The 23327-nt window shown below is 44.9% G+C and overlaps 1 protein-coding gene across 1 annotated transcript; it reads left to right on the top strand.

Annotated features, from left to right (window-relative positions):
• Positions 1-14687: 14687 nt before the first annotated feature.
• Positions 14688-22105, top strand: LOC130114561 (protein mono-ADP-ribosyltransferase PARP6-like). Its single transcript, XM_056282426.1, has 22 exons — positions 14688-14709; positions 15281-15381; positions 16353-16447; positions 16563-16623; positions 16748-16838; positions 16932-16998; positions 17107-17256; positions 17419-17560; positions 17748-17882; positions 19357-19452; positions 19587-19679; positions 19837-19962; positions 20086-20151; positions 20274-20341; positions 20474-20522; positions 20740-20852; positions 20953-21025; positions 21237-21306; positions 21438-21517; positions 21624-21687; positions 21810-21894; positions 22009-22105. The coding sequence occupies exons 1-22, from the start codon at positions 14688-14690 to the stop codon at positions 22103-22105; spliced, it is 1944 nt and encodes a 647-aa protein (XP_056138401.1).
• Positions 22106-23327: the final 1222 nt, after the last annotated feature.

The raw sequence follows: 23327 nt of genomic DNA, 5'->3' as shown, positions 1-23327 counted from the left end.
TATCTGGTCTGAGCTGGGACTGCAACTGGAGGGGGAATGTGGCTGTCAGTAACTGCACCTTCTTTAGTAGGTGTAGGGTGATGAAGGGTTGCACTGTAAGGTTGGCTCAGGGGGGCTGATAGCACTTGCTTAATGTAAGCCTGTGGTTGGGCTTGGATGTCAGAGTGCTGTAAGGTGTGTAACTGTTGATGCTCTTCGGGAATTAGTGGAAGGGGTTGCAGTGGCATGAATTGAGCAGGATGGTGGATGTCTGGTGTGGTATTCTGCTGCAAATCAAGGGAGTACATTGTGAGGGATGTTGCATGGCTAAGTGGAGGTGGTGATGGATATGGTTGCCTACTCAGCTGAGGATTTGCTGGGGACCAGGTGGCTTTTGTGTGTCTAGGGGGGAAGAGCTCTGATCTGGGGCCTCAGCATCCTCGAACCTTTGATAGGGATGGCATTCATCGGGGGCTGACTGCACTCCCCCCACTGGCTTTTGGGGGTAAGCCCAAGGTGACTGTTGCCGTGATGCTGCTCTCGAGGAATGGGCTGAAGTCTGGGGAGTGGTTCTTAGCAGGACTTGTTCTAGGAGCTTTGTCTGATGCTTAGCCGTTTCGCTCTGCTGTCATGCCATTTCACTTTGCTGTTTAGCCATCTCTACAATCTGCTGCATAAGGTTGGTAGATGGGCTTGATGGACCTGGGCTCTGCAACAAGGATGCAAGGCTGCTTGACTGGCTTGCTTCACGTCGGGGGGAAGGTGTTGCTTGTTGCTGTCCGTCATCTCCATAATCAACAGCATAATCTTGGAGGTAAGCAGGTTTGTAGGTTGTCCTGCGGGTGCAAGGACTTTGAGTTGTTCTGCCAGGATCACATCTGGGGGTTGCCATGGTAATGACTCTATCCGGCTCGAAGGACCAGTTTGTAGGTGAGACTAAGTGGGTCAGGTAAGATAGCCATCGCCAAGGTGTGTTGCTCAAACACGGAGGCAGAACTTCCCTTTACCAGTTTATTGGCAATTATAGTGGATGAGTGTGTGTTTTTTTTTAATTTACGCACACAGGTAATACAGGTGGAATTAACTGCCAATTCAACAAGCAAACTGCTAATTAAACGAGTAAACCGCTAACTTAGCTTCATTTCCCGAGTTTTTTTTTAATCCCTTCCTGGTTTACTGTAGGACTAACTGGCTCTAACCGGCTGTGCTGTCACCTTAAGTCTCTTCAGAATCAGAATCGGAACAATTTATTGTCATCTCAGTCATGTACTTCTATACACAAAAGAAACGAAACAGCCCACAGCAGTGTAACACAAAAGACAAAAAACACATATCCAAAAGAAAACGACACCACCAAAAACATACAAAAACGGAGAACAAAGCAAAAAACAAACAAAAACAAACAAAAAAAACACCAAAAAAGTTCAACAATACAGTCCAACTCTTGAACAATAGTCATTATATATTGTAGTATGATGCACATATTTTTACATAGTTCTTATTTTTCTATTTTCCAACTTCTCCTCGGGGATCAATTAAGTATTTCTGATTCTGATTATTCTCATAGTTTTTCTTAGCCATGCAAAACCTGGAGTAGTCACTGAGTTTGAAATGGGTGTTCTTCAAAATGCCTTTGCAGGCAGTCATGCCAGGCTGAGAGAACGCTGGCATTTACTGAAACGTTCTTTTTCAAAAATGTAATAAACATATTGTACTATGCGTACTATGCTATTCTGTCCTTTTTTAGTCTATATATATATTTATTTTTTTTGGGATAATGGATGGATGGATGAATGGATGCCTCGATTAAAAAAATGCATAACAGGTTATCTTCAATTGCCTTGTATCCATAACAGGGTGAAACAGGCTTTTGAAGCATTTATTCCTTCTTATTTAGAAAATCCACTCCAAAGGCAACAGCTTTCCCATTCTGGCACAAATGGTTTATTTTTAACCATATATCACCCCCCCACCCCCTCAAAAAAAAACAAAAAAAAAACAACTTTGCCCTGTTTTGGGAGAAAACACGATGGATCTTGCCTCTGAAGTAAAATGTGAATTATCTCTGCATTAGCCAGCAGCTATGGTTTTGCATGCATCTGATGTAGGTGTACCTGCAGTCAACTTTGATAGTCATTAGTATACAATTGAACTTTGTATCTATATAGAAAACAACTCTATTCAAACCAACACATTACAGCATGTTATTCGATTTTCAAATACATATTTAGCAAATTACATATCATAAGACAAGACAAAGCCCAGATTAGTCCCAACAAGCTTCGAGGTAAAAGAGTCCATTGTTAGCTGCACTGAAGTTTAGCAGCATTATTACACAAAGGGTTGCATATTGCATGGTCAAAGCTCATCTGTTGCTTCGTCCACTTCAGCATGCCCTCTGTACTGACCATTGGGGGAAGGATATTTGGCTCTGATGTGATGTACGACACAAGCAGACAAGACAATGTGATTACCTTTGCCTCCCCTTGTAACACTCACTCAAACAAACAAACAAATAAATAAATAAACAGACAGATGATATCATCTGCAGAGAGCAAAACACAGGAAAGAAGGTGGTTATTCATCAGGAAGCTACAGCTACTGATCATGTACTGTAACATAAGCATCTATTCCCATAAAGTTGAATCAGTTCATCTGGACACAAAGTTTAGTGGGAGAAGTGTTTCGTCACTCATCTAAGTGACTTCATCAGTCTCAGCTGACTAGTCTAGTTTGTTCATGAACCTGGTAGATAGTCCAGGGCTTTCGCTCTTTTCTGTCCATAGATAACTGAATCCTTTACATTTGGAGCCATGACAGGAGGGGATGGTGGGGGAGGAGCCAGGTGGCAGCATGGGACCGAGGCTTGGTGGACATTTTTTAAATAATAAATAAATAAAATAAAATAAATCACAATAAAGTAAAATAAATAGAACCGAGAAAAGCCAACAAAGCTGAGCAAGGTGTGAGTGCTTGTGTGTTTATAGTTTATGCACATAGTGTGTATGTCTGTGTGTGTGTGTGTGTGTGGGGGGGGGGGGGCTGGTCATGAAAGTGAAACATTGAAATGTAAAGAAGGGAGTGGTGAAAAGTAGAGCTGATGCATTAAATATAGTATATAAGGTGTGTGGAATGAAAGAGATTAAAGTTAAATGAAATCATGTGGGTACCATCAGTGGCAGAATTTTGATAATTATGGTGGTTTGTTATGCAGGATTATGAAGACTGTCCGCGCTGGGTTGCGGATTGCTCTGTGTGTTTTCCTGCTAGAGGATGATGTTTATTTGTTGGATGGTTTGGAGTCTGGGCATGCTGCATATGTAGTGAGTGCTGATGTACAGTGGGAGTCTGTATGCAGTTTTTATTGCCTTATTTTGGATGATTTGTAGTTTGTTGAACTGTCGTTGTGAGCCTGTGATCCAGGCTGGTGCTGCATATTCAAAAATTGATCTGATATATGTCTCACAAACCTTGAGGTTATTGACTTGGGTGGTCCATGTCATGTTTCTTTGTAATGTGACTCCTAGAAAACTTGCCTCTGGTCAGGGTGAGAGGGGTGTTGTGGAGGGTGAGGTAAGTAGCTGGTTTGAGTTGGGGGTTTCTAGGGGATAGGATGAGCTGAATTTTCAAGAATAAGGGTGGTATGCAGAGCTGTAGTTACTACAGAGGTATAAAGTTGATCAGCCACAGCATGAAGATATGGGAAAGAGTAGCGGAAGCTAGGTTAAGAGGAGAAGTGATGATTAGCGAGCAGCAGTATGATTTCATGCCACAAAAGAGCACTACAGATGCAATGTTTGCTTTGAGAATGTTGATGGAGAAGTATAGAGAAGGCCAGAAGGAGTTACATTGTATCTTTGTGGATTTAGAGAAAGCACATGACAGGGTACCGAGAGAGGAGGTGTGATATGTATGAGGAAGTCGGGAGTGGCAGAGAAGTATGTAAGAGTGGTGCAGGATATGTATAAGGGCAGTGCGACTGCAGTAGGAATGAAGGGTGGGTTCAAGGTGGAGGTTGGATTACCTCAAGGATCAGCTCTGAGCCCTTTCTTGTTTGCAATGGTGATGGACAGGTTGACAGACGAGATCAGGCAGGAGTCTTCCTGGACTATGATGTTGCTGATGACATTGTGATCTATAGTGAGAGTAGGGGGCAGGTTGAATAGAGCCTGCAGAAGTGGAGGTATGCACTGGAGAGAAGAGGAATGAAAGTCAGCAGGAGCAAGATGGAATACATATGCGTGAATAAGAGGGAGGACAGCTGAATGGTGAGGATGCAAGGAGTGGCGGTGACGAAGGCATATGAGTTTAAATACTTGGGGTCAACTGTCCGAAGTAACAGGGAGTGTGGAGGAGAGGTGAAGAAGAGAGTGCAGGCAGGGTGGAGTGGATGGGGAAGAGTGTCAGGAGTGATTTGCGAAAGAAGTGTACCAGCAAGAGTTAAAGGGAAGGTTTACAAGATGGTAGTGAGACCAACTATGTTGTATGGCTTGGACATGGTAGAACTGACAAAAAGACAGGAGGCGGAGCTGGAGGTGGCAGAGTTGAAGATGCTAAGATTTTCATTGGGAATGACATAGAAGGACAAGATTAGGAATGATTATATCAGAAGGACAGCTCAGGTTGGACAGTTTGGAGACAAAGCAAGAGAGGAAAGATTGAGATGTGCGAGAGGAGAGATGGTGGGTAGATTGGGAGAAGGATGCTGAATATGGAGCTGCCAGGCAAGAGGAAAAGAGGAAGGCCAAAGAAGAGAGCTGCTTGTCCAACATTGCTGTGTATCACCACCGACTTTGTTGGACAAAACATAGCATTAGGTGATAAAATACTCAATGGTCATCTGCTCTCTCCCTATTCTTGATCGTCTTTTCCAGTTTATTTTTGAGATCCTGAATAAAGTATCCAGCACACCTCTGCCCATGTGGCGAGTAAAATTTTCATGCATAGTAATGCACACAAAGGCTGTCTCGGGTTTGGTGTTTGCGACAGCATCCAACAGAAACTGCCCACACTGAAATTAATTGCCGCAGAATGATTCAGTTTCTGTTGGCAATGCAGGTCAATTTGAGCAAAGGCACCACTAGTCACTGTTTGCTCTTGGCAGCACAGGTTCTGGATGGTCTCCGTCATATCCTCCTGCTTGGCTAATGCAGCCACAGCCTCTCCTCTATCTGCTGCATTTTTTCAGTGGTATACTCTGGCTCGAAATAATACATTTGAATATCTGAGTCAGCCAAAACACTGTAAAATGTATCCTTTGCAATACAAGCGAAGAGAACAAAGAGATTTTGTTTTTGAGCGGCATCTTAGACTTAGACTGCTTTTATTTGTCATTGCCTTATATGCATGTCTCATACATACAAGGGAACAAAATTACGTTTCACAAGGACCTCAGTGCCACATAAAAACAAATAACACACAATAAATATTAAAAACAAAAAGTGCATTAAAAACAAGAATTACAAATACTTCACAGACCTAAACATCACAAGCACACCTGACACGGACAGTGAGTAAGATGGTCAAAAAGTCATTTTATTGAGGGTCTAAGTGTTCAGGCTGTTGAGGAACCTCACAGCCTGAGGAATGAAACTGTTGCATAGTCTGGTGGAGGCAGCACGGATGCTCCGGTACCTCCTGCCAGAGGGTAGGAGGGTGAAGTGGATGTGGGAAGGGTGTGTGTCCTTCACAATGCCAAGAGCCTTCCAGGTGCATCTAGAGCATGGGTCTCAAACTCGCGGCCCGCGGGCCAATTGCGGCCCGTGGGACGTTATTTTGTGGCCCCCTACTTGACATCAAAGTTTAGTGTTAGTGCGGCCCGCGCTTGCCCTGGGCTTTTATTTTTCACTTATGAGCTACCATAGCGCAGGCTCATGACAGCTTCCGGTGTCGCGTTTGTTGTCAAGTGATGATGCGTTCCCGTTAAGTTGGAAGTTGTAAATTGGAACAACTCGGATTTCAAACTTCCAGTTGAAATGTCCAACTCGGAGCTCAGAAAGTCCGACTTCCGAGCACAACTTGAACGCACCATAATGGGCAGCGCGAATTGGCAGCAACGGTTGAAACTTGGTTGAAACTTGATTCCGGAGCGACACCAAGTGGAAGGAAAATATATCCTGTCAGCAAGCCCCAGTTATGTCTTTCTCAAAACCTGCCGTGAGGAGAAAAGTTGGTGACGAACACAGACAATTTCAGGAAAAGTTGGAGACGGCATGTTTTTTTGTTGAGCACAGAGGAGGCAGCCCGACGTGTCTTATATGCACCGAGAAAGTGACGGTGCACAAGGAAGACAACATCAGACGTCATTACTCGACTAGACATGCTGCTGCTGCTGATGAGTATACAAAATACCAGGGAGAGGAGAGAGAGAAACGGGTCGCCAATCTTAAAACATGTTTACTGAAGCGACAAGATTTCTTCAAGAAAGCTAGCAAAGATCATGATGCAGCAGCAGTCGAAGCTAGCCACGTGGTGAGTGAGATGATTGCTAAGTCGGGAAAGCCATTCAAAGAAGGGGAGTTTGTTAAAAAGTGCATGTTACAGGCTGCAAGTATAGTCTGTCCGGAAAAGAAGGGTCAGTTTAGCAACATCAGCCTTGCAGCCAACACAGTGGCAGAGCGCATTTCTGACCTGTCAGGTAACATATATGATCAACTGCGTGAGAAAGCCAAACGTTTCTGTGCATACTCAGTCGCTCTTGATGAGAGCACAGACATCATTGACACTGCACAGCTCGCAATCTATGTCCGTGGTGTTGACGACAGTTTTGAAGTGATGGAGGAGTTGCTCACAGTGATTCCAATGCATGGCCAGACCACCTCTCAAGAGATATTCCGCCAGCTGTGTGATGCCATTGTGGATGCGGGTTTGCCATGGAAGAAGTTTGCTGGAATAACAACCGACGGAGCGCCATCAATGACATGGAGGAGAAATGGAATGGTGGCATTTGTTCAAAAAAAAAACTGGAAGAGGAGGGTGTGGAGGAGGCCATTGCTCTGCACTGCATTATCCATCAGCAGGCCCTTTGCAGCAAATGCCTGAAGTTTGACAATGTGATGTCTGTCGTTGTGAAATGCATCAACCATATCAGATCCAGGGGTTTAAAGCACCGGGAGTTCCGCGCCTTTTTGGAGGAAATAGAGTCAGCATATGAGGATGTGCTCTACTTCACTGAGGTACGTTGGCTCAGCAGGGGAAACGTCTTGAAGAGGTTTTTTGAGTTGAGAGCAGAAGTGAAAGCCTTCATGGAGAAGGCTGGGATGGCTGTTCCTGTGCTAAGTGATCCCAAATGGCTCATGGACTTAGCTTTCCTTGTTGACATCACACATGAGCTGAATGTACTGAACAAGAAATTACAAAACCAGGGTGTTATGTATGCACACATCGACAGTGCTGCATTTGATTTGGTGCTGTTCTATTGTGCTGGGATCGATTGGTGATGCCTGCGGGCTCTGGGTTGTTTGATCGGGTCTGCCTTTGATGCTGTGTCAGTCTAAATAAAGAATGCCACGGAGAGGTTGTGTCAAGCGACAGCGCTGTGTCCTGACGTGATTTCTAAATACAATATTGGCAACGAGGATGGCTGATATCTCTCTCCCACCACCTGCCCCCTTCCTGGCATTACCTGGCGAGCCTCCGGTACCATGGACTCGCTGGCTACATAGTTTTGAAAATTACATCATCGCCTCAGGGCTCGACGACGTGAGCCAGGCTAGGAAGACGGCTCTGTTGCTACACTGCTTGGGAGCAGAGGGTCATCGTGTGCTCGGGTCTCTGGGGAACGTCACAAGCTTTGCCGAAGCTGTGGGACTTATGAGCACCCATTTCGCTGCTCCACAGAGTGCCCTCCTTCGGCGATTTATATTCCGTCAGCGACACCAACTGCCTGGTGAGTCTGTGCGGCAGTACGTAGCTAATTTGCGAGGGCTAGCTAGCTCATGCAAGTTTGGCGCGCTTCAGGACGAGATGGTTCGCGACCAGCTAATCGAACACACCAACAACGCAAAGGTGCGTGAGACTCTCCTGCTGGAAAAAGACGATCTGCTGCTGTCCAGAGCAATTACCATCGCACTACAGGTTGATGGAGCAGCTGAGTGTGCTGCTATGCTAAATACACAGCAAGTGGCCACCTCCAGTCAAGCTGCCAACGACTCCTCCCTCTACTCACGGCTGCCCCTCGGGACGCAACCCAACCAGAGCGAGGCGGGCGCCGACTACACTGGGGACGTCTTGCAACTGCAACGATGGCGTTCTCGGCCCCGCCCTCAACAGTCCTGTGGTAACTGTGGGTCTCGGTCTCATGTTTCAAGGGCTCAGAACTGCCCTGCCCGTGGCCAGACATGCCGTAGCTGCGGTAAGCACAATCACTTTGCCAACGTCTGTCGATCTTCCCCGGCTGGGTCAGAGGGCCAAACCCCCCAGTCTTCAACCGCCGTCATTCACAAGGTGAGCTCTGGGCCAGTGTCATTCAAATCATGCACAGTCAACATTAATGATGTGTGCATCCCCCTGCTGTTGGACACCGGTGCAAGTGTGTCTCTCCTGAATGTTGATACCTACAGTCAATTTTTCGGTTCACTGCCACTGTCCGCACTCTCAGCTGTCCTCTGTGGGTATGGTGACTCCAAAATCGATCTGGTTGGCTCTCTCCAACTGACTGTCCACTATGGAACCAAGCTGGTGCCTAATGCAGTTTTTCATGTGGCACGCCGTGGGGCCAACCTGATGGGCCTGGACCTGTTCTCCGCTCTGGGGTTCTCCCTCTTAGACACAAGGGGGGCAGCAATCCTGACTGTCGCCACACCTTGGCAGCAGAAGTGGCCATCGCTGTTTATGGGGCTGGGCTGCCTCTCCGCCTTCACCCATCAACCTCTCCTCAACCCTGCTGTGAAATCTGTCATCCAACCACTGCGCCGCATCCTGTTGGCTCTCCGTGATGGGGTCTCCGCCGAGCTGCAACAACTGCTGGAAGCTGGCATCATTGAACCGGTGGACGCGTCACCTTGGGTCTCAAACCTCGTGGTGGCTAAGAAGAAGTCGGGGGGCCTGCGTGTCTGCGTCGATCTACGTGCAGTAAATAAGGCAGTGGTCCCTGATAAGTATCCACTGCCCACCTCAGAAGAACTCACTGCTCAGTTCTATGGCTCTGAGGTGTTCTCCAAGCTCGACCTCAGACAGGGGTACTTACAGGTGCCCCTCCAAACCCCAGCAGCCGAAACCTCACAGCCTTTGTGACACATGCAGGAGTGTTTCACTACACCAGGATGCCTTTCGGTCTCAGCTCCGCCCCTAGCTGCTTCCAGAAAATCATGGTCTCCGTGCTGGCTGGCATACTGGGCGTGGCCATTTATCTGGACGATATAGTGGTACACGGGCCCACCAGTGAAATCCACGACAAGCGCCTTAACATGGTCTTCGCAGCCCTGTCCAAGCACAAGCTAACTCTCAATGCTGAGAAATGTGTCCTCTCTGTGCCAGCCATCGACTTCGTGGGGTTCCGGCTGTCAGCGAGCGGTGTAACTCCACTACAATCCAACGTGGACGCCATTCAGGCCATCCCTGAGCCCAACTCGGCCGCCCAGGTCGCCTCCTTCCTGGGTATGACTAGTTACTACCTGAGGTTTCTTCCCCAGTACTCTGCGACCACAGCCCCCCTGCGCCAGCTGCTGCGTAAGGACGAGCCATGGGTGTGGTCAAAGGCATGCAGTGACGCTGTGCGTGATCTCAAGACTCAACTGACTTCACCACCAGTGTTGGCTCACTTCGACATCTCCAGCTCCACCTTTGTGACCTGTGACGCATCAGCCACAGCGATAGGGGCCGTGCTGTCTCAAACCCAGAACGGTGTGGAGAAGCCCATTGCCTTCGCCTCCCGTGCCCTCAACCTGACCGAGCAGCGGTACTCCGTGGGTGAGCGTGAGGCGTTAGCCTGTATCTGGGCTTGTGAAAGGTGGCACCTCTACCTCTATGGCCGCTCCTTCACCCTCAGGACAGATCACCAGGCCCTGACAGCGCTGCTGTCCACATCTGGGACAGGCCACAAACCCCTGAGGCTGCACCGCTGGTCTGACCGCCTCCGCCAGTACAACTTCAGCCTGCAGTTCACCCCAGGCAGAGACAATGTTGTCGCCGACCTGCTCTCTCGCTCTGTCTCCACCCCAGCTCCACAGACGGACACTGACTGTGTGGAAAAGGACATTGTCCAAATGCTACACACACCCCTCCAGGCCACTGTCTCTCTGCAGGAGCTGAGGGCAGCCTCCGAACAGGACCCTGTCCTCTCCCAGCTCCGCACCTACATCCAGAACGGCTGGCCTCACAAGGTCCCAGAGGAGCTGGCTGCGTTCGCCCGAGTCAGACAGGAGCTCTCCTGCTGGAACGACACCTGCGTGGCACATGGGTTTTGCACCGTGGTCCCAGCTGCTCTCCGTGCACGTGTTTTGAATACGGCGCATGAAGGCCACCTGGGCATTGTGAAACTGAAACAGCGCTGCCGAGACCTGGTGTGGTGGCCGGGGATAGACAGAGATATTGAGGCTCTGGTGAAGGACTGTTCTGCCTGCCTTGTGAGTGGCAAGATGCCCCTCCTGTGCGTCAAATGGAGCTCAATGAGCGTATTTGATTGCTTGTTTGTTTTTGTTGTTTTTTTTTTTTTTAGCTTATTACATTATTAGTATTCCATCTTGTCATAACAGAACCTGGTGTCCCCTTTTTGTCTCACACTGTTCGTTTTTGTTCCTGCACTTGTACTGTTACCTGTCTTGTTTTGATCACCTGTATATATATATATATATATATATATATATATATATATATATATATATATATATATATATATATATATATAAAAGATTGAGAACATTGGATCGGTTGTACTTTTTTTGTGGAATACTTGCGGCCCAGCCTCACCCAAACTCTACCTCCAGCGGCCCCCAGGTAAGTTGAGTTTGAGACCCCTGATCTAGAGCACACCCCCTGGCTGAGGTGGAGGCGGCGACTAGAAATCCAAGCTGAACAACTTGCGCTTAGTTTGTCTTTGTCACCAACTACATCACTTACATGTCAAATGACGGTGCTGGTGCCGGAAGAACAAATTTTGCAGCAGCGGCACAGAGACACAGAGAATATTGGTAACAACTGCAGGTGTTTTTCACACTATATCTCCAATTCGGATAGATAGAGATGAGTAGACTCGCTAGCCCTTGGCTAACGGGTTGGACCCTTTAGTCAACTGGTTAACATAGTCTCCCATGGTGCGGGAAACCCGGGTTTGTGTCCCGGCTGCAGCGGTTCCCGGCTGCCCCCTGAATTCACTACATTGGTGTCAGAAGTGGGATGGTGAGAACGTAGGGCCATCGGAAGCGCGTGCACCTAGAGGCGTGAGGGAGCTGGTATGCTCCCAAAAGAGGAGGGTAGTGTAACGACCACGGATACCTAGACTCGCTTGCCCTTGGCTAATGGGTCGGATCCTTTAGTTGACTGGTTAACAGAGTCGCCCGTTGTGCAGGCAATCGGGGTTCGCGTCCCGGCTGCGGTGGTTCACGGCTTCCCCCTGAATTCGCCACATTGGTGTCAGAAGTGGGATGGTGAGACCGTGAGGCGATCGGAAGCGCGTGCGCCCAGAGGCATGAGGGAGCTGATATGCTGAAGCGCGGGGACACGCTTCCCGAAGGAGGAGGGTAGTGTAACGACCATGGATGACTAGACTTGCTGGCCCTTGGTTAAAGGATCGGACCCTTTAGTCGACTGGTTAATGTAGTCACCCGTGGTGCGGGTGACCCGGGTTCGCATCCTGGCTGCGGTGGTTCTTGGTTGCCCCCTGAATTAACTACAATATTATACAGCATTTATCCGGAAAAGAGAAATTCCTGGAAAAGGGAAACCGGCGCCCCCTCCTGGAGCCAGACCTGGGAAGGGAGCTCGCTGCGAGCGTCTGGTGGCCAGGCCTTGGCCCATGGGGCCCAGTTGGGCCCAGCCCGAAAAAACAACATGGAGCCACCACCCCATGGGCCCACCACCCGTGGGGATGAGAACTGGGGCAGGGTGCAATGCAGGCCGGGCAGCAGGCAGAGGCGGGGACCGGGGTGTGCCAACTTCCGGCATCGCAGACTGGTCCAGGAGGACCAACTGGGAGGAGACCCCGGGGTAGACCCAGAATTTGCTGGAAGTACTACATAGCTGCTCTGGCTTGGGAACACCTTGGGATTCCCCCAGGAGGAGCTGGAAGGTATTGCTGGGGAGAGGGATGTCTGGAGTACCCTATTTAGCTTGGTGCCACCATGACCCGACCCCGGAGAAGCAGCTGATGCTGAGAGGTGAGAGATCTCAGTATTTATAGCTGGTGTGTACAACTCACAGTAGTCAATGTCGAAGACCGCCAGTCCTGCCCTAGTGAAGTAGGATCCTCTCTCCATATAGACAAAGCAATGTTTACTCTTCTTCTCCTGGATGATCTCCTTGACCCCAGATGCTCCCTGGTTCATCAGGTTCCAGCCCCGGATACAACCGTCAAGGCAAGGATTAATCTAAGGATGCACACACATAGACACACAGACACATATACATACACACTCATATGGACACATACTCATTCTATTAAGACTTTTGGTACTCATATCAAAACTCTTGAGACACCTCAGAAAATACAATCTCTGCTGTGCCTTCTTGAGGATGCAGTTGGTGTTGAGAGACCATGTGAGGGTGTCTGTGATGTGTAAACCGAGACATCTGAAACTGTCCACAATTTCATCAGATGGAATGGACTGCATTTTATATAGCGCTTTTCTAGTCTACTGACCACTCAAAGCACTTTTTTACAATGTATGCCTCACATTCACCCCTTCACACGCACATTCATACACTGATAAAGCCATTGAAAGCGACTGAAACTCATCCACAGGTGGATCAGTGTAAAGTTCTGTCTTAACGAGATACTTGTGGCCTTTCCTGCTGGCGTGCAATAGACTGAATGAACCATTCATGGAAATAGGAGTGTGATTTTCACTGATCTTTCGAAAGTCAACAATGATTTCTTTTGTCTTATTGGCATTTAGAGAGAGGTTGTTATCGTGGCACCTCCTCTGTCTCTCAGCGCGTACATGGCACCCTCTCTCCTGAGACAATAGCGACCTCTTGTGGATACGATATTGAAGGTGGAGCAAACCACAACTACAACGGGGGGGGGGGGGGACAGCGTTCTGAATGATTGAACCATATCAAATAGTAATAGACTTAGATTCCTGACAGATTTTAGATCTTAGATTTACAATAGATTTTATTTAGAGTTATTTGATTCCTTTTGTAACACGCCGAATACATATATTTAAACTGATACCGAATATCCCATAAAATATCCACAAAACCTGCTGTACATAACAAGATTACTAGAGACCAAATTTGGTCTCTCTCCTGGATTGCTAACTAAATAACTGTATGTTCTTCGATTAGCATGCGAGTGTAAAGAAAAAGTCCTAACAGGTTATAAAATAACAGTAGCCAGACACTGATATAATTTACGGAGGAGGTGATGGACAAACATCACAGACATTTAAATCTAAATCTACCCAGGTTGTTGGAGACAGCTCTATTAAAAAGCTGTGTAAAGCAGCCTGCAGCTTCAAGGCACCATATCTAAATATTCTATTCTATTCTATTCCATACAAATTAAGTTTTTGATAATCCCTCGGGTTGATAATTTAAAACGGCAAACATAACAAACACCCACTTAAATCTAAGTAGATTACGCTGACCCAACTGGTAACTAACAAACTGGCGCCAGACTGTGGAGCAGCAGGTGACTGCTAACAAGGGTAACTGCTGATTAAGGTCAGACCACAGTGCACGACATCACACACGCACACACACACACACACACACACACACACACACACACACACACACACACACACACACACACACACACACACACACACACACACAGGAGTACCCAAGGCATGGTGTGTGTGCGTGTGTGTGTGTGTGTGTGTGTGTGTGTGTGTGTGTGTGTGTGTGTGTGGTAGCTAAATGGGTAGCTAAATGGCACTCGTTCTATTTTCCTTGTTATTTGTTTTTTGTTTGTTTGTTTTTTTGCCACTAAGAATCATTAGGCTTGCTAAATATGAGAGTATTTACATAAACCTGACTGACTTTTACTAAGTCTACAGGACAGCATGATACACACCGTGTCAAACCTATCACACAGAGAAAATGGTTTTCATCTTTCTTTTGACCTTCATCGCTTTCTTTTAATTCAGGTCCAGTCAGAACTGACACTCACACATTAGCAAAAGCAATGATACAGTTTAACATCAACAATCTGGAACATACAGACTTAAGTATACAGCTAACACAATGCTAACGTTATAAATAGTGTTATGGTAGCTAGAATTAAGATCCCAAAATGTTTAAGCATATTTGTCCTTCATCTTCATTCATAGGCATCCTCAGCCTCACCTCTCTGGGTCAGACTCAGCTGATCAGGCTGTTCGTGTGATTGTGTTGGTGCTAGACTGAGCATGTGTGACTCCTAGCTGTAGTTCAAACGAGGTGGGGACAGGACAACTGAGAGCAACGGCCAAATACACATAGACACCCAAGCCATCAAACAGAAGCATCGATTTGTGGCACCATTATAATATTTTTCACCACTTTCTTGACATTTTTCACCGCAACAGTTTTCTGTTTGTTCGAGACGGATATGTGGAATTGTCATGTTTTACTCGCCCAGAGAAGGTAAGAATTTAATGGGAGGTTTTATTCATCAATAATTGCATCACATGTTTGTTTTGTGTGTGTGTGTGTGTGTGTGTGTGTGTGTGTTTGTTTGTTGTGACTGAAAGTTGTTGTACAAAGACGGCAGAAAGTTAACTTTAATATACTGTTGCATACCTTTTTTACTAGTTAAAATTTCATGGCTAAACTAGTCAAAGTCATGCACCCCTATCTCTGTAGCCTGTTTTTTTATCAAACCCAAATGGACCATAGAGAATACACTGTGGAGTCCTGCTGAAGCGGTCCCTTCATACTGAACAAATGGTACGTCACTGAGCCAAGTCTTATTTTGTTGTTCATATATTATCAAGTGTACATCCTTCTGCAAAGGTTAGATATTGCAGATTGTAAAACGGTAGCCTAAGATGTCAGTGACAGGCTTAGATTAGAGTCCTGTTGATCACAGAAAATGAAATAAAATGGCTCTAAAAATGCAAATAACTATAACATCCCTCAAGCCTTTCATAGCTAACATATTAGTTCCTTTAGAAGAGCTACTCACATGCTAAGAGGCTTGCAGATGTGTTGACAGCTGCCTTTCCATTGAACCAACAGGACAGTGATATCCAGTGCTGGACTGAGAGCCGATCTGATGAGGACAGTGACACAGAGGAGTTCATTTATGGAATCCAAGTAAACACTTGTTTCATTATTTCATGAATGTGAATATGAAATGTGGCAGCATGGTATGAATACCAGTTTTTGTGGTGCCTGACATTACACAATTAAATAGAAATTGACACAGTAATCTATGTGAATGTAAGCCTGGGGTACATGGCAAAGGAATCTGTTTGTCTCAAATTGTTTCAAATGCACATTACGGAGCCAGTTTAGTAGGTGAGCAAAGCAAGCGGAACATATGGCACATGCTGCTGTCCGTCTGATCCTTTAGGCCTTTAAATGATCTCAGAGTATTTATCCTCTCTCACAGCATGTGTAACAACCACAGATGACTAGACTCGCTAGCCCCTGGCTAACGGGTCAGACACCTTTAGTTGACTGGTTAACGTAGTCACCCGTGGTGCGGGAGACCGTGAGGCCATTGGAAGCACGTGCGACCAGAGGCGTGAGGGAGCTGGTATGCTGAACTACGGGGATGCGGGGATGCGCTTCCCGAAGGAGGAGGGTAGTGTAACGACCATGCATGACTAGACTTTCTAGCCCCTGGCTAACAGGTCAGACCCTTTAGTCAACTGGTTAATGTAGTCACTCGTGATGCGGGAGACCTGGGTTTGCGTCCCGGCTGCAGTGGTTACCGGCTGCCCCCGAATTCGCTACATTGGTGTCAGAAGTGGGATGGTGAGACATTAAGGCCAGCGGAAGCACGTGCGCCCAAGAGGTGTGTGGGAGCTGATATGCTGAAGCGCAGGGACGTGCATCCTGAAGGAGGGGGGTAGTGTAACGACCATGCATGACTAGACTCGCTAGCCCCTGGCTAACGGGTCGGACCCTATAGTCGACTTGTTAACGTAGTCGCCTGTCATGCGTGAGACCCGGGTTCATATCCCGGCTGCCCCCCGAATTCACTTCACATGCATGGTGAAATGTCATGAAGCTACTTCTCACTTACAATAACAAGACATTTAAGACATTCTTTTTGCTAGGGGAGCTGTGCTACTGACCTGTACCACCACCCTGAGCTGGACACAGATATTGAGAGGGTTAAAGCTCTGTACTCAGACACTGCAGTCCATGTCAGGTACAGTCAGTCACCTTAAAAGGTCCATTCTCCCTCTCCTGAGGCCTTGCAAGGAGGGATGACAATAATTTTCTCATGTTTTTTTTTTTTTACCTCGCTTGCTCAACCACACCAGGGAATATGGCATGATTGATGACGTGGACATTGACATGCATATTAATCTCAGCTTTATGGATGTAAGTTAAAACTTTAATATATACTTTTCTCAACATGTGCGTTTGATGCATTCAAATGCATTCTTCTGCAGCATCAGTTGTTATGCATAATAACATGTTTGGGGGATGGGGTTTGGGTCCACAGCAAGCAGTGGCCGAGGCTTGGAAAATAAACCAGTCAGAACCCATTGTTATTCGTCTCCGCTTCTCTCTGTCCCAGTACCTGGATGGCCCTGGTAAACAACAGTGCTGTAATGATTGCCAGTGTTTGACACAGAATTTACCGTGTTATAATGTCTGGCTGAAATTAATGATAATTTCCCCAACAGCACCTTCAGTGGAGGTCTTTCAGCCATCCAACAAAAACAGTTGCAGCCTTGGACTACAGTTACAAAAGTGAGTGCTCACATAATTGTCATGCAACTTTTCTAATAGTTCAGATCTCTTGTTAACATCAATAGCGGAGATGAAAGTAACACTGGCCTATTCCTTCATGTTCCATAGTATTTTAAGGACGTTCATATCTCAGGAGTGGAAATATCTTACTAATGAGAGCATCACAGTCCAAAGGAAGAGCAGACACAGCTGGTTCAGGCCTGGAGGAACCATGAAAAAATTCCGTGCAAGACTTGGCATCTGGTCGCCAATATCAAAGTATTGAACCCTAATATTAGCATTCAGTCATTCAGTTAGCTATTGTCTGATACTAAAAATTTCAAATTACTTGTCTGTTTCTTTCTTTCTTTTTCTTTTTTTAGAGAATCCAAAATTTTCTTTTGTATCCTAACCATTGCATCCTCATCCACTGTGACATAGGTTTAATGGGCTCCAGGAACCAACTAAGAGGGGTAGGGTCATCATGCCAGAGCTAAGAGTAAACCAGCAAATAACTCATAGAAATTCCTACACAATCAAAAATCCTAAAGGAGAGTTCTTCACTTACACTCCCAATGGAAAGGTAAGTTCCCATAACAGCAGCATATTCAAGCTACAGCATGTACTGACTAAACTCATAGATTTAATTTATGACAGAGAATTATCCATTTAGTGGGCTTTTTAGAGTCTACTATCTTTAATTTTTGTGCGATACAACTAATTTTGACTATTGAAAGTGTGTGACGGTGTGATAAATGCTTTGTGTACAGAGGGTGATGGTGTCATCAATCAAGTCCCCAGCACAGCTTACGACCAAGCAGCTGATAGAGCTGCTGTTCTTCTCCAATGCCATAGCAGGCCACTGCAAGGCTGTCCCTCCACTGGAGCATGGTTTCCTAGTGCAGGTAAAGTCACTCCCAAAAGACATGCCAAATCCTATAGCCTACCTCCTATATATGAAATCAAACTTTGCATCTGAACTTTTCATCTGTCAGAGAGGGTGTCATAATAATCACTAACAGGGGGGCTTTTGTGACGTATGTGTGGCATCACAGCAACACTAGACAGCATCTTCACGACTCATGACGTAACATTAGAAGGGTGAGTTATGAAATAACAATTGGATGTGATGGAATTGACACGCAACATAGTTCTAGTTATGACAACAAATCTTACTTTATTGAGACACAAAGGTAGGTCCATGTTAAAGACAACAACAAAGAAATACAACACAAGAACACAAAAATATAGCTAAAAACAGCAGCTCACAAGTCCACAATGATTAAAAGCTATACAGACATTTGTTCCAATTTTTCCAGAAACAAGAGGAGTACCTGGTGTCACTTTGTGTAGGCTCCGTTAACAGCATTATAATTACATTCTTAGAGTCAATTAATCGACACAAATTTGTACATAAAATTCCTCAATACAGCATGAAAAGTGGGAACATTACTCGTCACAAACATATGACTTGCACTTGTCCATCTTTTTATGACATTTTGTTATGATGTCCGTCTTGTTATGATATCCATCTAGTTATGACATTTACAACGTTGTTAGACAGAATAAGCCAAGACAGAATTCCTGGCTATGATGTCAAGATATGTTAAAACCTACTGTGATATCATCCATCAAAAATAATACAGATCATACAGGTTTTAAGGCCTTAAAAAGATCTAGTACGTTGTCCTTTACAGTCACATTGAAGAGATTCAACTAATCAAGTGCTTTCCCTTAAAGTCATCTGATTTTAGCTTTAACAACACCACAACATTGTCATACGATTGATAAACATTAATTGATAATAAACAGGGTGGCACGGTAGTGCAGTGGTAAGCACGGTCGCCTCACAGCAAGAAGGTCCTGGGTTTGAGCCCCGGGTCGTTCGACGTTGGGGGTCGCCCTGGGTCATCCTCTGTGTGGAGTTTGAATGTTCTCCCCGTGCCTGCGTGGGTTTCCTCCGGTGCTCCGATTTCCTCCTCCCACAGTCCAAAGACATGTAGGTCAGGTGCATCGGCCATACTAAATTGTCCCTGTGTGTGTGTGTGTGTGTGTGTGTGTGTGTGTGTGTGTGTGTGTGTGTGTGTGTGTGTGTGTGTGTGTGTGTGTGTGTGTGTGTGTGTGTGTGTGTGTGTGTGTGTGTGTGTGTGTGTAGTTGGGGGGGGCTGGCGACCTGTCCAGGGTGTCTCCCCGCCTGCCACCCAGTGACTGCTGGGATAGGCTCCAGCGTCCCTGTGACCCTGAGAGCAAGATAAAGTGGTTTGGATCATGGTTGGATGATAATAAACACTCTACTGCTTGTTCGACGAGCAATTTGACTTCATGCAAAAGAAGATAATTAATTGAAAACAATATAATTTCTGGTCTTTTTGCATGCAGATCATGAAGTATGCAGAACAGAGGATACCAACTCTGAATGAATATTGTGTGGTTTGTGATGAGCGACATGTGTTTCAGAATGGCCCTATGTTAAAGGTACAACATCATAATCACGGTTATAGAAATTAGCCTAGCATTTAGTTTCTGATCTATTGAAATAATAACAATAATAATGACAATAAAACAGTTTATTTTTCAATGTTTTTATTGTACTGCTGCTGGGTTTCTAGCCTGCGGTTTGTACACGGGAGCTGTGTGTCTTTTCCTACCATACACTAGGAGTTATGTCCAGGGCGACAGAAGAAGTTGCAACAGGTGCAGAGGTTGGTATCCAACGCGCGCATGTGCGTGCATGCACGCACACACACACACACACACACACACACACACACACACACACACACACACACACACACACACACACACACGCACACACTAACAGAGAGCTGGAGTATTACCATAAACCTCCCTGATATACAGGTGGTGGACTTGCTGGTGGCCATGTGCAGAGCTGCCCTTCAGTCTTCACGCAAGAGCATCATATTTGAACCGTACCCCTCTGTTGTTGATCCATGCAACCCCAAAACCCTGGCCTTCAGTCCCAAGGTACCCTATCAACCTCAACTAATCTAAACTCATTTCCCTATTAAAATGTACCTATTAAAATGTAGCATCTCGTTCAATAACCTAATCAGTCATTTTGAAGCAATATTGTTTATCTTGTGACAGAGAAAGAGCTATGACAGACTACAAAATGCCTTGGACAGCGTCATGTTAATCCAGAAGATAACACAGGTGACGAATGTCAAGGAATCCTACGCTCATCATGGCATTTTAATGATTCACATTTGTTCTCCATCATTATTTTCAATGAAATAAACTCAGTAAATGTCTCCATTTTGATTGTCAATTTCCAGGGTCCATATTCAGAGTTGAAGAAACAAATGGACAAGCAAGATCCTTTGGCTCACCCCTTACTACAATGGTGACACACATCATCTTAATTCACATCCCATGTATTTTTATTCAGTTGTTATATGGTCATGTACTATTGTTTCAAAATGCTTTTTAGATACATATTCTGAGGTATTTGTTTGTATGTTTGAAAAAAAAACAGGATAATAGCAAGCAACAGATCACACATTGTCAAGCTCCCACTGAACAGGGTATGAGACTGTAGTCAATAGGCAGAATCTGATTCATTAGCGCAGTAGTTGGAAGTGCTAGAAATCATCCATAGATGTCAGAGCTGGCAATTGTCATTTAGTATTAGATTATCATCATTATACCTACATCTACTACATGAAGCTTGTTTTGATGTTGTATTGTCTTTTGTTGTTTCATTCTATCCCTGTTATTTTGTCATTCCTGTGGACACAACAGCAACTGAAGTTCATGCACACACCACACCAGTTTCTGCTCATCAGCAGCCCACCTGTAAAAGAGGCTCAGTTCCAAACTGCCAAAAAACTATATGGCAGCACATTTGCTTTCCAGTGAGTAATGCTGACTTGATTTCCTTTGAGCTGATAAACGGAGAGAAATCCTCGCTTTGTATATGAAAATTTTAATCTGTCTCACTCTTTCTACGTTCAGTGGTTCCCACATTGAAAACTGGCACTCTATACTGAGAAATGGACTGGTCAATGCCTCCTACACAAAGCTGCAGGTAAATCGTTATCATAAGAATTTGTAACACTATGAGACTTGTAAAAGAAGTTGGTGGGGACAAGAATAAGCCTTATTCAATTTGACAAATTGGGTTTTCTGTAGACTTAAATATTGATCAGATACTTAGACATATGAAACTGTCTTTGGAGCTGGACCTTTGGTGTATATTTGCAGTGTCCGTCACATTGTTTTGTTCTTTCTTATTCAAGTTGCATGGGGCTGTGTATGGAAAGGGCATATATTTGAGCCCTATCTCAAGCATATCCTTTGGATATTCTGGTGAGAATGTGCATGTCAGCATTTTACTAACACTTTTTGCATGGGATAAATTCCTCACACTGTATACATTGATGTATCATTGATTTTCAATGCTGTCCTCTTGTTACATTTATCCCTCTTTTTTTGCTCAGAGATGGGTAGAGGACAACACCAAATACCCACCAAAGAAGAATTTATGAAAAACTATGATCGAATAAACACAATTAAACAGGTACAGAGCAATTCAGGTTTTTCTTTTGTAATCTCTGTATGCTCTCGACAAGGATGTCCTTTTCCCAGCCTTTTTAATCTCATTTAAAATGTTCCCCTTTCTGCAGGAGCAACCAGGACAGTCCAGGTTTCTGCAGAGCAGGAATTTGAACTGTATTGCACTCTGTGAGGGTAAATAAAAGACACTAATCATAGTTTTACATCAAAAACTGCTCAGCTTTATCTAAGCTCAGATTAATCTAATTATAAATTGCATAATTTACCTTCCTTGCCTTCCTTTTTAATTTTGTCAGTCATAACTTCAAAGGACCTCCAAAAACATGGGAACATCTGGTTATGCCCAATACCTGACCATGTGTGTACACGATTCTTCTTTGTGTAAGTACATTGTGCCAAGCAGCAGAAAAATTTTGCCCCTGAATACTAATCACTCCCATCAGATAGGTTTCCAATCTGATTCTCTCTCACCAAAACCTGCTTTTATCTGCTCAGCTATGAGAATGGTCAGGTGGGAGATGTCGACATTAACACCCAAGATGCCGGGATTTACATGGAGATTATGCAAGTGATTGCAGCAATGCCTTGCTGAATGAACATTTCTTTGCCATATTAATCAAATCAAATCAATTTTATTTGTATAGCCCAATATCACAAATTTGCCTCAGTGGGCTTAACAGCAACACAATGTCCTGTCCTTAGACCCTCTCATCGGATAAGGAACAACTCCCTAAAAAAAACCTTTAACAGGGAGAAAAAATAGGAAGAAACCTCAGGGAGAGCAACAGAGGAGGGATCTCTCTCCCAAGACGGACAGCGTGCAATGGATGTTGTGTTCACGCAATTTACATAATACAACATTGAAAGAGGATAACAGAATTATAATGGACATAAAATTTATGACGAACATGATGCACAGGATGCTAAGCAGTGTCCACATGCCAATGAAACAGTCCAGGACCCAAGTCACGCGTCCAGCATCATCATGTAAAAAAAGAAAAACTTATGTGAGGAGAGGAAGGGCAGGCATATTAATCTACTTTCAAAACAACTCAACAAAGAAATGTGCTAAGAAATGTGCTACCTTGACAATACCTTGAAAACTGACAATAACACGAGGTTATTAGGAGTCGGAGAAAACATTATGAGAAATAGTAGAAATCAATGCATAAGAGTGGACCAGGTAGCAATTGTGTCACCAGAACATAAGTTTAATAATGGTGTTTTCACTACCATTTAAAAAAAAAAAAAAAAAGACTAAAGGTGTTTTTTTTTCCCCGAGTTGGTATCAAGAAGACAGTAAGGAATAGCCCTTGACTTCTGAAGATGATCATTATTCTCATATGTTCTCAGCTTTGAACTCTGAGGGACATTTCTTTTCCATTTTGCAAGTATATGTATATATTGAATGAATAGAGGGCGACGTTGTGTTAATGTTGAGTTGTGGAACTGAATGTTCTTCACAAACTTCATGATATGTCCTTTCAAAATTGTAGCTGTGTGCTGTACACATGTGAACATGACTTTTGTAAAAATGCCTTATGATCATACACTATCTTTTATCTTAAAATAAAGTTTTGCAATATTTGTAATTTTTTTCAGTAAATTAAAAGCATTTCAGGACCTTTAACAATGGACTATGGACTGACTCAGCATGTGACGGAGCCCACACACAACAAGGGGCACACTCTGTGCCCCTCTGTGCTTCCTGTGTTTTCTTTGACAGTACTATCTCCTTGCACACAAATGCTCAAACAGAGGTAATCACAAAATGGCATATCAAGGAAAGCGCCAGTAAAATATTTATTCAGCCT

This window comes from Lampris incognitus, chromosome 6 (assembly GCF_029633865.1).
Source record: "Lampris incognitus isolate fLamInc1 chromosome 6, fLamInc1.hap2, whole genome shotgun sequence".
NCBI classification, from domain to species: Eukaryota; Metazoa; Chordata; class Actinopteri; order Lampriformes; family Lampridae; genus Lampris; species Lampris incognitus.
The sequence above is the reverse complement of the archived record's forward strand: the minus strand, read 5'-3'. Positions and strand labels throughout refer to the sequence as shown.

Excerpts from the sequence above, each read along its gene's own strand:
- LOC130114561 (XM_056282426.1), top strand. The coding sequence starts at position 14,688 with ATGTTTTACTCGCCCAGAGAAG. Across the intron at positions 16,839-16,931 it reads CCAGTACCTGGATGGCCCTG|CACCTTCAGTGGAGGTCTTT; the intron begins GTAAACAACAGT and ends TTTCCCCAACAG. Across the intron at positions 21,895-22,008 it reads TGTACACGATTCTTCTTTGT|CTATGAGAATGGTCAGGTGG; the intron begins GTAAGTACATTG and ends TTATCTGCTCAG.